The 14547-nt window shown below is 36.4% G+C and overlaps 1 protein-coding gene across 11 annotated transcripts in view; it reads left to right on the top strand.

The window, feature by feature from the left end:
* The window catches only part of RPS6KB1 (ribosomal protein S6 kinase B1), an 80072-nt gene that overhangs the window by 16247 nt on the left and 49278 nt on the right, over nt 1-14547 (top strand). For 8 of the 11 annotated variants that reach the window (XM_045490635.1, XM_045490633.1, XM_045490632.1 and 5 more), the window contains 8 exons: nt 5498-5645; nt 7755-7812; nt 9258-9358; nt 11335-11425; nt 11612-11702; nt 12198-12305; nt 12601-12663; nt 12847-12924. In XM_045490635.1, coding sequence (XP_045346591.1) covers nt 5498-5645; nt 7755-7812; nt 9258-9358; nt 11335-11425; nt 11612-11702; nt 12198-12305; nt 12601-12663; nt 12847-12924 — 738 coding nt within the window. Of the gene's footprint in view, nt 1-5497; nt 5646-7754; nt 7813-8008; nt 8082-8182; nt 8700-9257; nt 9359-11334; nt 11426-11611; nt 11703-12197; nt 12306-12600; nt 12664-12846; nt 12925-14547 lie in introns of those variants that run through there. The other 3 variants (XM_045490638.1, XM_045490639.1, XM_045490640.1) reach the window with 3 other exon arrangements.

Raw genomic sequence — 14547 nt, 5'->3', positions numbered from 1 at the left:
CAACAAAAATGTATCCTGGAAGCAAAATACTATTGCCTATGGCATTAGTTCAGGCCACACTGTAAATTTTAGACCCTTTGGTTAAAGGCTTGTGGTTCACAGACTGGTCATATTTCTTCCATTCTTTCTTTTATTGAATCAATTGAAAACCAGCAGTGTGCCAGGCATTATGCTAGAAACTAGGATTTAGTGTTTGAGGCAGATATAGTCTCTGCCTATCACTCTGCTTACTATATAATTCAAGGGAAAAACTGATAAGCTTATTGTTACCATTTCTCTTCTATACTGTGGTCAAAATCCTTTCTACTTTGGGGTTGGAGCCTCTCTCACCTTTTATCATTTTTTTCTTCACTCCTAAGCCTTGTCATCCTGGATGTCTTCATTCTCCTTGTATTAAGTAAGTAATCCATAGCTTGGCCTTCTAATTCCTTGATCTTAACTCCATCAGGTTTCACCTCCATTCCACTTTACCAGTCTCCATGACTGTATTCTTCATCTCTGAAGTATTGGGTTATAATAGAACAATAACTTTCTTCTTTATTCCCACAATGCATGGTCTTTGACCCTAAACCTTTTAGTCCTTTGACGTTTTTGTTTTTTTCCTGAAGTTCTTAAGCCCCTTCTAATTTCACTTTGTTTTGAATCCAGCCTAATCAGCATAATCTGCCATTTCAGTCACTTGCTAGCCCCATTGACCTTATGTTTAGGAAAGTCCTAATCTTAATTAATTTCATTGTTAATGCTCTTTTATTCCTGTATGTCAGCTGCTGGAACATTGCTGGCAAAAATCACACAAACTTATAGGTTGCTGCTGAAACAAATTCATAGTCCCCAACCTATTTGGACCCCCAGTACTCACCAACTATTTTTTACATGTCCTTAGACAACTCGTTCCATTCTCTACAACTTTGCTATCAGTCCCTCTTTCCTCTTTTAATAGACTGCCTCTCTTTTTATTTGAGGCTGTCACATGTGATTTCCTTTTACTTCCTGTTCTGATCCCTACCCCTAATACCATATTAATCTGCATTTTCACCTGTCTTTACTTCCTTCTTTCCAGTGTTAGTGGGAAATGTATTCTTCCTTCTTTCCAAGGTTAAGCCCATTCTTTATGTTTTGGATCTCATCCCTTTTTGCCTGTATGGGGTCTTTGTCACTTCTTTCTCTCTTTCCATCCTCTATCCTATCTTCTTTCTTTGTTTAAATATATTTATGTCTTTGCCATGTTTAGTAAAACAAACCCTTCGATCATACAAAGTCTCCCTATAGCTTCCACCCTCTTCGCCTTTCATACCTGAATTTCTTGAGAAGTCATGTTTTATTGTTTTTTGTTTGTTTGTTTGTTTGTTTTTACTTACCATACTTTGACTTAATGACTCTACTATTTGAATGAAAGTCTTGTTCCCTAAGTCACCACTAATCTCCTAATGGCTGAATCTGGTGGTCTTTCTTTATTTAATTCATCTTTAATTTAGCTCTGTTGTATTGAAGCTATTGACCACAGCATTTTGAAACTCTCTTTCCTTGACTTCTGTGATTCTACTTTACTAATTTTTCATCTTATCTCTTAGTCTTTTGCTTCTCAGACTTTCTCAAAATCTCTTATTTAAAAAATTCAAACTGGGAGGCCTGGGTGGCTCAGTCGGTTAAGCATCCGACTCTTGGTTTTGGCTCAGGTCATCATCTCATGGTTCATGAGTTCAAGCCTCTGTCAGTGCAGAGCCTGTTGGCAGGATTCTCTCTCTCTGCCTCACTGCTCCTCCCCTCCCCACCCCCCCATCTCTCTTGCTATCAAAATAAATAAACTTAAAAAAAAACCTCAAACCTCCTGAGCAGTTAAGAAATAATGTATCTTTAAAATTTTTCAAACTTTCCAAAGAGTTGCTAGAATAGTACAGTGAACGCCAATTAAGTTTGCCATATTTTGTCTACCCCCACTTTCTTCATCCCTTCCATGTATATGTGTATTTATGTATATTCAGAATTTTTATTTTTTTGCTGTACAATTTGAAAGTTAATTCTAGCCATCATGGTGTTTCACCTTTATTTTCTTTAATCTCTCTCTCTCTCTCTTTGGTTTTTAAGTTTATTTTGAGAGAGAGGGAGTGTGAGGGGAGGGGCAGAGAGAGAGAGAGAGAGAGAGAGAGAGAGAGAGAGGGAGGGAATCCCAAGCAGGCTTCGTGCTGTCAGCCTGATGTCAACTCTATTTCATGAACCATGGGAACTGAGCCAAAATTAAGAGTCAGATGTTTTACTGACTAAGCCACGCAGGTGCCCCTGTATCTCTTAAGAGTAAGGGCGTTTCATATGTAAGAGCTCAGGTCAGTTGTTTTACACAGTATCCCTTAATTTGGATATATTTCCTTGTTTACTTATAAAAACCTGTACATTTTAAACAGGTTAAATATTTTTTGTAGGAGTATTATGTCCTCAGTGCATGGGCTCAGGAAGTACATTATGTTCTATTCTGTTATTTGGTGAAATTGAGTTTGATCACTTGGTTAAGGTAGTGTCTGGCAGGCTTGCCATAGTACAGGTACCCTCTTTCCTTTGAAATTATTTACTAAAAAAAATTTTTTTTTAAATTTTTTTTTATTTTTGAGAGAGAGAGAGAAAGTGAAAGAGAGAGAGAGAGAGAGAGAGACAGAGCTCAAGTAGGGGAAGGGCAGAGAGAGAGAGACACACAGAATCCGAAGCAGGCTGTAGGCTCTGGGCTGTCAGCACAGAGCCCGACGCGAGGCTCAAACCCACAAACCATGAGATCGTGACCTGAGCTGAAGTTGGACACTTAATCGATTGAGCCACCCAGGCACCCCTAAATTAATAAGCATCTATGGTATAGTATTTAGGGATATGAATAGTTTATTCTAATACTGTTTTTAATATTTAGCGATATGAATAGTCTATTCTAATAATTTTTTTTTTTAAGTAATCTCTATGCCCAACATGGGACTCGAACTCATGACCAAGAGCTGCACGCTCCACCAACCAAGCCAGCCAGGCACCCCATCCTAATAATCTTTTATCTAGTGGTTTTTATCATCCTTTGTTTCTTATCCAAATCAAATATTACTAGGGTGATTACAAAATGGAGACTTTTCTATTTTTATTATTTTATTTCTATATTGTCATTCTTCTATAAAGAGTTTTTCATACTTAAAAAATTTTTTTTTAATTTTATTTTTTATTTTTTTAAATTTACATCCAAAATAGCATATAGTGCAACAGTGATTTCAGGAGTAGATTCCTTAGCGCCCCTTATATACTTTTTTAAATTTAATTTTTAAGAGTCAATATGGACTTTTTATTTTCAGTGTTTTACCATTTCATTATTCATTTTGGTTCTCAAATTGTCTCAAATTTTGCTAGAGAGCTCTCTGTTAAGATGGGTTCTATGTCCTTTTGACATATCCTTGTCAGTTTTTTAGTACTTCCTGGTATAATAGAGTGCTCCAGATTTACCTTGCACTTTCCCTGACCCTGGTTTAGAATGATCTTTTTCTCTAAGGAACCCTGGTTTCTTTTGGTGGAGAAACCAAGATCTAGGTGCCAGCTATGCTTCTTACTACTAAGGTATCCATTCTTTCAGTGGATAGAGCAAGGAAGTTTTTGTTTTTAAATCATGGCTTCAAATTGATATCCCTAATTCCAGTCCAGTTCCATAGGGCTTTTCTTCTCTCAATCCATATTTGTATCTCTGTTTTTCCACAGTGAAAAGCTTGGTAGCAACATCAGTAAAGTTACTTATTTGCTCAGTTGTACAATACACGCATAATAGTTTCAGAAATATAATACCAATACTACCAGCAGCTACAAACCTACTAAGTGTGGTTTAAACTTTGCAGTTTTTGTTATGCTTACATATACATCATTAAGACTGCAGTGTAAAGTTATTTAAATATTTTTCTCCTGTGGTAAAATTGTCACTATAATTTTCTGTTACATTTTTGTATTTCTGTTTTATTCAATTTTATTTCCCTCCCCCATCCTTGTCGATTTAATTTTACTTTTGGAATGTATAAAACATTAACATGGTTCAGAATTCAAAAACCTCCATTTTATAGTCATAGTAATATATGATTTAGGTACAGAAAAAATTAATGCTAAAACCTTTGAGGTTTTACTTGGAAGGTATACTGAGAAGTCTGATTTCCCTTCTTACCTTTCTACTTGTCATTAGCTTTTGGCTTATCTTAGTTGTGTTCATTATTAAAGATACAAGGAGATACAGATATATATTCTTATATCCTCTTTCTTACACAAAAGGTAACATACTACTGTGATACTGCTATGCTGTGTTATGCTATGCTATGCTCTTTTGCACCTTCCTTTCATAGAGCTATTCCCCATTCTTTTACACATTAGGTAGTCAATATTCTATGCATGGGCATTTCGGTTATTTCCAACCTTCTACTTTGCAGCTGATAACCTGTGTATATACTTTTTCATGTTACATGTACCAGAACTTAGTCCTATAATCTAAACAGACTTAACATGTCTAAAACAGTGCATCATTTTCCCCAATACTTTTTTCTTGACTTCCGTTCCCTGTTATTGAATGATAACCATCATCTATCCTGTTACTTATGCAGAAACCATGGTATCATCATTTCTTCTCATACCTAGTTAGTCAGCAAGTGCTGATGATGCATCTTTATCTTTTTATTTTTTTCTCAACTTAATTTCCTTAGTTACAATAGGACTCTACCTAAGGTCTTACTTTGCTTAATTTACTGTACTAGCCTCCTAATTGCTCTCATTTCTTCCCTAAAATTCCACACTGCTACTAAAACTGTCTGTCTTAAAGCCAAGGGTTTTTCATTTGTCTAACCTTAACATTTCTCCTGTGCTTCTAAGATTCAAATGCTTTTGTCTAGATGCCTAGGCCTTGTATTTCCTGGTCTCCACCCAGATATCCAGCCTAATTTCTAGCCCTTCTTACCATACTGAGCTACTTATAGATTCCTTAGACATGTCCTGTCAAGCCTCTTTTGCACTGGAAATGCCTTTTTTTACCCTCTACATTTCATTTTAATTATTTTTCACTGTACACTTTAGGTATTGCCCCTTCCGGGAACACTTCTTGCCAGGTCAGATGCAGTTCTCCATTCTCCCATAGCACCTTGTGCTTACCTGCATTGACTTACCTCTCTTCCCTGGGACTTCGGACTCCTGTAGGCTGGAGACTTCTGTTAGTTCTGCTTTCTTATTGCAGAGCCTCGAGCATAGTAGACATTCAATAGTTAGTGAATATATGAATAAACTTGATCTGTTTACATTTTTTAAAAAGGTATCTAGGTTTTCATTTACATGTTCACTGCAGAGAGTCTAGACAGTGCATATAAGAAGTGAATGGCTTCCATTATTCCTAGCTCTGTCTTTAGTGGGAACTATGATTAATAGTTTTAATATTGGCAAGAAAAGCACAAAATAGATTTTCCAGATACTATAAAAATGTCTACTGTTATGTTCTTATAGATCATCTCTTTTCCTTTAGGCAATGATAGTAAGAAATGCTAAAGATACAGCTCATACAAAAGCAGAACGGAATATTCTGGAGGAAGTAAAGCATCCCTTCATTGTGGATTTAATTTATGCCTTTCAGACCGGTGGAAAACTCTACCTCATCCTTGAGTATCTCAGCGGTCAGTACACTCAGTTTGGTGTAATTATTTGCATTTGCTCCAGAAACTGGGTCAAAATTATTTTCCAATGGAAAAATGCTTTCCCCAATGTGATTAAATATTCTTAAAATTGACAAATACATTGACATAAGGAATTCAGATATGACCAAATGTTTCTTTTTGCAGAAAAATGTGAAGGAAACTTTAAAGGTTAAAGTTTTTTTCCCCATCTGTAAAATTTTATCTTAATCCTTATCCCTTTGTAATCAATTACATAAATAACAAACCCCTAATTGATAGCCATCACATTGACTGCACTTGGGTAAGATACTATAATTTACATGAATCATCAAAGCATTTTTTCTAAATTGAAGTGGAAAACTTACTGAGAGTATTGTTTAAGCTATTGAATATTTTTGGAATTGGATCTCTAAAGAGAATAATTTTTTGGTTTAATATAGCTTTTTTGATAGACTATGAAGTTTACATTGGAAAACATCCACACTTTCTAGGATTTACCACCTCCTAGAAACTTGTTGCTTCCTTATCATTTCTAGATCACAAGTATCTATTTCCAGCAAGCACATGTGAGTTTTCTGAATAACGGATTTCACAATGGTCTATAACATGGAAGAGAAAGCTGCAGAATTTCGCTTTTATTTGACTGTTGCCATTTTTTTCATTTTTTAGTAACTGTATTTTGACATAATTTCAGATTTACACAGAAAAGTTGCAGAAATAGTACAAAGACTTCTCACACATCCTTCACCTAGATATCCCAAACATTTTACCAGTTTTGTTTCATCCTTCTTTTTCTCTCTCTTTATGTGTATATATACATATGCATGTGTGTGTATATATGTATATGTGTGTGTGTGCATATATACACACACATGTATTTGTATATATATATTTTTTCTGGACTGCTCAAGAGAGTGTTGCAGACATGATTTCCCATTGCCCCTAAATACTTCAGTGTATATTTTCTGAAATCAATGCAGTATCTTACTTAACTCTACTAAAAGGATCAAAAATAGGAAATTAACGTTGATACAGTAATATCTCTCAGTTTCCTTTAATCTGTAACAGTTCTTCATTCTTTCTTTGTCTTTCTTGACCTTAGCATTTTTGAAGCGTACAGGGCAGTTATTTTGTAGAGCACATCAATTTGGGCTTATCTGATGTTTCCTCAAGATTAGGTTCAGGTCATGCATTTTTGGGAGGACCATCGAAGTGACACTGTGTCCTTCTCTGTCAGATCAGGAGGTACATGACATTTATATCTTTGTCCCATTACTGTTGATGTTAACTTTGATCACATGTATGAGGTGGCGTCTACCAGTTTTTTCCCTGGTGAAATTTTCCCTTTGTAATGAATAAGTATCTTGAGATACTTCGGGATTATTTAAATATCTCGTCTCTCATCAAACTTTCACATACAGTTTTAGCATTCATTGATTCTTGCTTGAAACACTTAACTATGATGATTGCCAACTGATTTTTCTTATTCCATCATACCTCATTCATTTATTATTTGGTATTTTACTGTAATGAAGAACTTTCCCTTCTCTCCCATTTTAAAAATTTATTGATCTCTTCTTTGATTTACATCATTGTGGACTCATGGATTCTAAGGTTATTCAGTGGGATATAATTCTTTATTATCATTATTTATTTTAATATTCAGAATAGTGCCATGCTTTTAAGAAAGCTGCTGCCAGATTCCTCTAGATTAAGAATTCTGAAAATATGGAATAAGGGCATTTACTAATTTTAATTTGTAAGGGTGGCTCAATTATATACTGACATTTTTCTGCTTAGGTTAAACTGTTAGAGAAGCTTTAACCAAGATTTCTTTTAACCTCAGGTCTGGAATCTATAACTATTTTGAAGTTTATAGATGTAAAACCTAGAATTACAAAACTTATATATTTCACATAAGAATAAGAACACTGCTAAAAATAGAATCCTGAGGACTTAGTTTTAAACCTATAGTTTTTAGGATCTGTTTTTTATTTTTAAGGAGCTGATGCCTTTTAATTGTGGTTAAAAGGAAAGCACAGCCCTCATTAGAAATGCGTAGGAAATGAAGATTGTTCTATTTCTAATGTCTTTTCCTTTTCCTTACAGGAGGAGAATTATTTATGCAGTTAGAAAGAGAAGGAATATTTATGGAAGACACAGCCTGGTAAGTGAAATTTTTGTGGTTGCATGGATTCAGGTAATGATTCACATAATTAAAAGTAAAGCCCTGTTCTCACTGTGGGCAGCCAAATGATTCAATAAATTGTTCTGGAGCCAGTCAGTCACTCAGAACTTCAAGGGGGAGAAGTATCTATGGGACTGGGCAGCTTTTGGAGGTCACGTCATTCCTTTGCCCCCAGGCCTTGGGTGGAACGCTCTTCACGCCAGTCCTTAACAGAACCATTCTCACTGGGGCTTTCTTTCCTTGAATTGGTAAGCTGCCTGCCTTGGCTGTGGGTGAGTGTGGTTTTCCGGTGAAACTTTATGTGTGGAACAATGGAAAGTATCAGAAATCATCTCCTCTTTTTTTTTAGACTTTCCAGTTCCCAAGGTGCAGTCTTAGGGAGGTGATAAACCGGCACACATCATCTGTGGATTGATTCTATGGCCAGGATGGGATCTACCCTTATATTTCTTAAGATGGCATCTGCTTCAAATTAAAAATATACACATCCTTTTGTGAGAGGACAGTATTGGGTAACAATAAATCAGTTTATCCTACACATTAATTGAATAGAAAACACTTAAATGTTTTTTCTACCTTAATTACCAAACTGCATTCCATTGTTTAATTTCAGGCCTTTTCTAACACAGAAGCTGCATTTAAGAGCCTTAGGGATGAAGTGCCCTTTTTTGGAGGAGGCTCTCTGAGCCATGTTGGAGGCTGTGTTTGTGGTCCTGCTGGCTGTGAAACTGCCTCAGTCCTCTAGGACACACCCTCTCCATCCTGGAGTAATCTGCAGGATTGCAACATTGTTATGCAGCCAGTATTGCAGTGCCTTGTGCTTTTCGAATCCAGACAGGGTTGACTCAGCCCTTTATTCTTTTGAGGTAGATAAATTTGAGTGTCACACAGTTTATAGTTGTGGGCTGGCTGGCAAGAGGGAGGGCAGATACTGTGGGCATGAACTGTATATAAATAGCAGCTGTGTTAAGGGATGAGCGGGCTTCTAAGGGTCAGGTTATTTATAAGGTATCTTTTGAAACTAAGACTTAATCTCTAAGAATAACAAAGTTCCTATGTCCTGTGGGATTTTAAAATTGGGGGTGGGTGGGAGAAAATTGCTTTGATCTGAATGACTATTGGCCTAATTGCCACACAAACAGAACAAAAACCAGTGACAGTTTGGCATATTCTGGACTTCTTTGCAATTTTAGCAGTATGTTCTAATGATGAAATTAAACATAGTTTCACTAAATAAGTGAAACATAAATGTCATCATGCCTTTTGGCAGCATCCTATGCCATCTCTTTCCCCCATCCCCACCCCCATCCCCACTAATTTGGTCTTTGGTGCATGTCTATTTCTTTCAAGGAATTTTGCTCCATACATAAACTGCTTTGAGTATATTACTCTTTTTAATTTTATTAAATCACTTTTGTTTCCAGCTTTTACTTGGCAGAAATCTCCATGGCTTTGGGGCATTTACATCAAAAGGGGATCATCTACAGAGACCTGAAGCCGGAGAATATCATGCTAAATCACCAAGGTGGAGATATACCGTAAACAATTCTATAGTAAATAATCATCTTAAAATCCTCCCTCACAGGTCATGGTCATTTTTCAAAGCCCCATAGTCACGTATCTATTATTATACATTCCTCCCTCAGAATTTATGGCATCATAATACTTGCTGAAATTTAGGTATTTAGGTATTTGTAATTGATGAGATTAAAGGGAGTTAAGGATAATTGGCCACCCAACCCTTTCAGTTTAATCCTTGCTCTGTATAGCTTATAATTCTTTTGAAATCTTTATATATCAAAAGCCAGTCCAACTCTAATTTTGGTTTGTTCCTTAAATTGGAAAGTAAATCTTAACTCTATAAATTGGGTTTTCCTTAAGGATAAAAATACATAAATATTAGAATCAGTACTTTTTATGATAAATTTTCTTGATGCTATGAAAAAAAGGATTAGAATGGAACAAAAATATTTGATACAGCCTTGGAAAGAAAATGTTTATTGTAGGCATCGGTTTATTCTTGCTCTTTGTAACAACAAACATAAAAATCAGAAAGGCTTGGGGCTCCTGGGTGGCTCAGTCGGTTAAGCGTCTGACTTCAGCTCAGGTCATGATCTGACAGTCTGTGGGTTCGAGCCCCGCATCGGGCTCTGTGCTGACAGCTCAGAGCCTGGAGCCTGCTTCCGATTCTGTGTCTCCCCCTCTTTCTGCCCTTCCCCTGCTCATGCTCTGTCTCTCTCTGTCGCAAAAATAAATAAAAACATTAAAAAAAAATTTAGAAAGGCTAATATTCTGTACAGCTATAGGTAGAGTAGACTGAGTCTTGATTACAACTGCATGCTGCTACAGACCGTTCGATTTATGCAAGAGTAATATGGGCTATGTAGACTTTGCAGTTCAATCAACCAACCAGGCTGTTGGGGTGCTGGTAGCAACAGCTGATCTTTCAAGGTTTACAAAATGATACACGAGGTAGTTAAGAGTTTTAAATTCTTGGACAGGAAATGGTGTGTGGACAACTGACACTAGTATAAATCCATTTCAAACTGTGTTTTTCTTCTTTCTTTCCTTTTTTTTTTTTTTTTGGAGAAATGCTGTACTTAACCACGTATATCATGAGAATCTATGTATCTCCCTCCCTCCCTCCCAGTTCTGCTCTCATCCCCCCAAACTTGGATTCTGATTCTGAATTCTAAGGCAAAGGATAGAATAGGGAAGTGACTAGTTAACTTCTTTGATCCATAAACTTGAGTGTGTCAGTGTCAGGTAGTTCTGTGAAAATAAAGGTCATATTTCTTCTGTGTCATAGTGAAGTACACATTTACATTTGAATCAGTAGGCCATTGCCTTTTCTTTTTTCTGAAACAACCCTGGAATAGTAGGGTCCCTGGGATTGTTGAACCATGGGATATCTAATAACAGTTCAGTAAAGCTAAACTTGAACTGAAATGTTCTTTGTGTAAGGTAGTCAGTTTTTTACTTTCTGGGCAAGAGATGACGGTCCCATGCCATGTAGCAATTTCATTTCTTTTTCTGAACTGGCAGGGTTGGCAGAATAAGCTAACTTGTTACAGTGACTTTCTGAGACCATTTTAAAAACTCTCAAGTCACAGTTCACTGTGGTAAAAGTTACATATTTGAAGTACAGGTTAACACCTCTGTTTAAAAGGTACAGCATATTTTTATTAGGGGTTGTATACTTAAGCCAGATTTCGGAGAATTTTTCCAGTGTTTACTTTCTCAGGATGGTAGAGAATTCTAGGTATAGGTAAAGCTGGAGCCTTTGGCAAAAGATGACTACACTAGCCTTGTAGGGAGTTAGCATCTTATTTTATGGATGGCACCTTGCTAGTTCTTTGTATCTTCAAAAAAATATTTAAGGCAGAAAAAGTTAATAATTAATAATCTACATTATTGTAGATTATTGTCTTGTATGATACATTCAAACACTGTACATACTTAGAATTCTCAGAATAACCATGCTATGATCTTTCATTGTAGGTCATGTGAAACTAACAGACTTTGGACTATGCAAGGAATCTATTCATGATGGAACAGTCACACACACATTTTGTGGAACAATAGAATACATGTGAGCTGCATGTTGAAAGAAATATAACTGGTTTGGGGGTAATAGCTGACTTTTACCTGGCTACGTAATAATAGTGTGCTATATTTTCGATAGCAACAATTGGCTCTGTATATTGTTTTTAAAATTCTAATTCAGATGACATGCAAATGGGTGAATTTTTTAGGAGTATTATTTTTCTCATTGTAGGGCCCCTGAAATCTTGATGAGAAGTGGCCACAATCGTGCTGTGGATTGGTGGAGTTTGGGAGCATTAATGTATGACATGCTGACTGGAGCAGTAGGTGCACAGTTAAAAGCTGCATGTATTCTGGTCTGTGCTGGGTAGTTATAAATCATTATAGGAAGAGACCTTTTCTGTGCCTTCTAAAAGTGTTACTGATGGAGTAAAAAAAAAATTTAAAAAAATCATGCTAATAATGCTTTATTAGTAGTACTTCCCCTATACTTTTAAAAACATTTTTTTTAAATGATCTGCCACGGCAGTCCTGTGAAACAGGTATAAAATAGGTACTGCCCTTATTTTGTAAATAGAGAAAGTAAAGAATATAAGCACATGGCTCATATATTACCACACAAAGTTAATAGTGGAAACCCAGTTTCTTCTAGGATGTTGCTGTTTCTTCTGTCCCATTGCTTAAAAACTACAGATCTTTAGCAGGCAGCCCATATCACAGCATATATTTCTGATGTCTATGCATAACTGACTAATTCAGGAAATTGATGATTTTATTTTTTTTATATGCTGATTTTTCTCACTCTCTTCTGCTCCTAGCCCCCGTTCACTGGGGAGAATAGAAAGAAAACAATTGACAAAATCCTCAAATGTAAACTCAATTTGCCTCCCTACCTCACACAAGAAGCCAGAGATCTGCTTAAAAAGGTAGGACACCAAACAATAAGCCACAACTACTGGGATTTAAATGGATATAATTGAATATACGTTTTGAATAAAGAATCATACACATATATTAAAAAAAGAAAGCCTACAGTTTTTGCAGGTAAAGTACAAATTTGTTTAAAGATTTTCTTTACTTTTTGTTCCTAAACAGTATTTAGTAGTAATTAATAAATCATATTTTCTCAAAATAGATTAGCAGTATAGACAAGCAAATTTTATAAATGAAAACTAATCAATTTGACTAAGGTTCATCAATTTTTTTTCCCCCTCCCTAAAGCTGCTGAAAAGAAATGCTGCTTCTCGTCTTGGAGCTGGTCCTGGGGATGCTGGAGAAGTTCAAGTAGGGATTGATCTGTTTGGTTTGAGTGGAAGATAGTGCTAATTTTATGTATTTGTGAAGCTTGTATGTAGTTGTTTAAAGTACAGCTTATTTTGTGATTGGTGTAACTTCAAATAGGCAGTTACTTTGTCAATCCAGTGAAGTCTGTTTCCCTTGATTTTTCTTTCTGCTCCTTTTTTCTAGGCTCATCCATTCTTCAGGCATATTAATTGGGAAGAACTGCTGGCTAGGAAGGTGGAACCCCCTTTTAAACCTCTGTTGGTATGTATACACGAAAGCATATTATTTGAAAGACCTCGTGCTTTTTTAGAATAAGAAAATCTCAGAGCATTCAGAAACATTTTGTTTATATTAACAATTCGGAAAACTTTGACTTCTCTTCAGAATCTTTATTCTATGCAGTCTTTTCAAGGACTTACTACCAGTAGCAATTGATGAGTATAGGATGATTAACTTTTTTTTAATGTTTATTTTTGAGAGAGAAAGAGAAAGTATAAACGGGGGAGGGGCAGAGAAAGCGGAAGACAGAGAGTCCCAAGCAGGCTCTGTGCTGTCAATGCAAAGCCTGATGTGGGGCTCAAACCCACAAACTCTGAGGTCATGACCAGCGGCAAAGTTGTATGTTAAACCACCTGAGCCACCCAGACACCCCTATGTTAACTATTTTTAGGTTGGTTGCTAAAGACAATTAAATATTTCAAGTAGTTGGAACATTTTTTAATTTTTTTTTAATGTTTATTTATTTTTGAAGGAAAGGGAGACAGAGCATGAGTGGGGGAGGGGCAGAGAGAGAGGGAGACCTAGAATTCGAGGCAGGCTCCAGGCTCTGAGCTGTCAGTGCAGAGCCCAGCGCGGGGCTTGAACCCACAAACCACGAGATCATGACCTGAGCCAAAGTTGGTTGCCCAACAGACTGAGCCACCCAGGTGCCCCTAGTAGTTGAAACTTTTTTGCATTTATTTTTTTATTTTTTTATTTTTTTTGCTTAGATCTACCCTATTTTATTTTAAAATAAAATTAAAAAAAATTTTAATGTTTTATTTATTTATTTGCTTATAAATGTTTATTTGTTTTGAGAGAGTGAAAGAACGTGAGGAGGGGAGGGGCAGAGAGAGAGGGCCGAGCAGGCTCCCTGCTGTCAGTGCAGAGTCCAGTGCAGGGCTCGATCCCACGAACCGTGAGATCATGACCTAAGCTGAAATCAAGAGTCAGATGCTTAACTGACTGAGCCACCCAGGCACCACAAAAGTTTTATTTATTTAAGTAATCTGTGCATCCCACATGGGGGTTGACCTCACAATCCTGAGATCCAAGAGTCTCATGCTCTTCCAACTGAGCCAGCCAGGCGCCCCTATTTTATTTGTTATTTCTAATTGAAGTTTAGTTGATGTATAATATTATATAAGTTTCAGGTATATAGCGTAATCATTTAACATTTATATACATAACAAAATAGTTATCAAGGTAAGTGTGGTTACCCTCTGATTCAACCTTATTTTGAATTGAATTTTCTGGAAATTTTTTCTTAAAAATACAGCATATATGTGTATTAGTTTGCTAGGGTTGCTGTAACAAAGTACCACAGACTAGGTGGCTTAAAGCAGAAGTTTATTGTATTCCAGCTCTGGAGACTAGATGTCCAAGGTTAAGATGTTGACAGGCTTGGTTTCTTCTGAAGGCTCTGAGAAACTTCTCTTCCATTCTGCCACCCTCCTGGCTTTTGGTGGTTTGCTAATAATAATCTTTGGCGATCCTTGGCTTGTAGGCATATCACCCGATCCCTGCTTTTATGTTTGCATTTTCCTTTTATGCAGATCTGTGTCCAGATTTTCCCTTTTTATCAGGATACCACTCATACTGAATTAGGATCTTCCCTGCTCCAGA

The sequence above is a fragment of the Leopardus geoffroyi genome, chromosome E1 (genome assembly GCF_018350155.1).
Source record: "Leopardus geoffroyi isolate Oge1 chromosome E1, O.geoffroyi_Oge1_pat1.0, whole genome shotgun sequence".
NCBI lineage: Eukaryota > Metazoa > Chordata > Mammalia > Carnivora > Felidae > Leopardus > Leopardus geoffroyi.
Note: the sequence above shows the minus strand (reverse complement) of the source record. Positions and strands in the feature narration are given on the sequence as shown.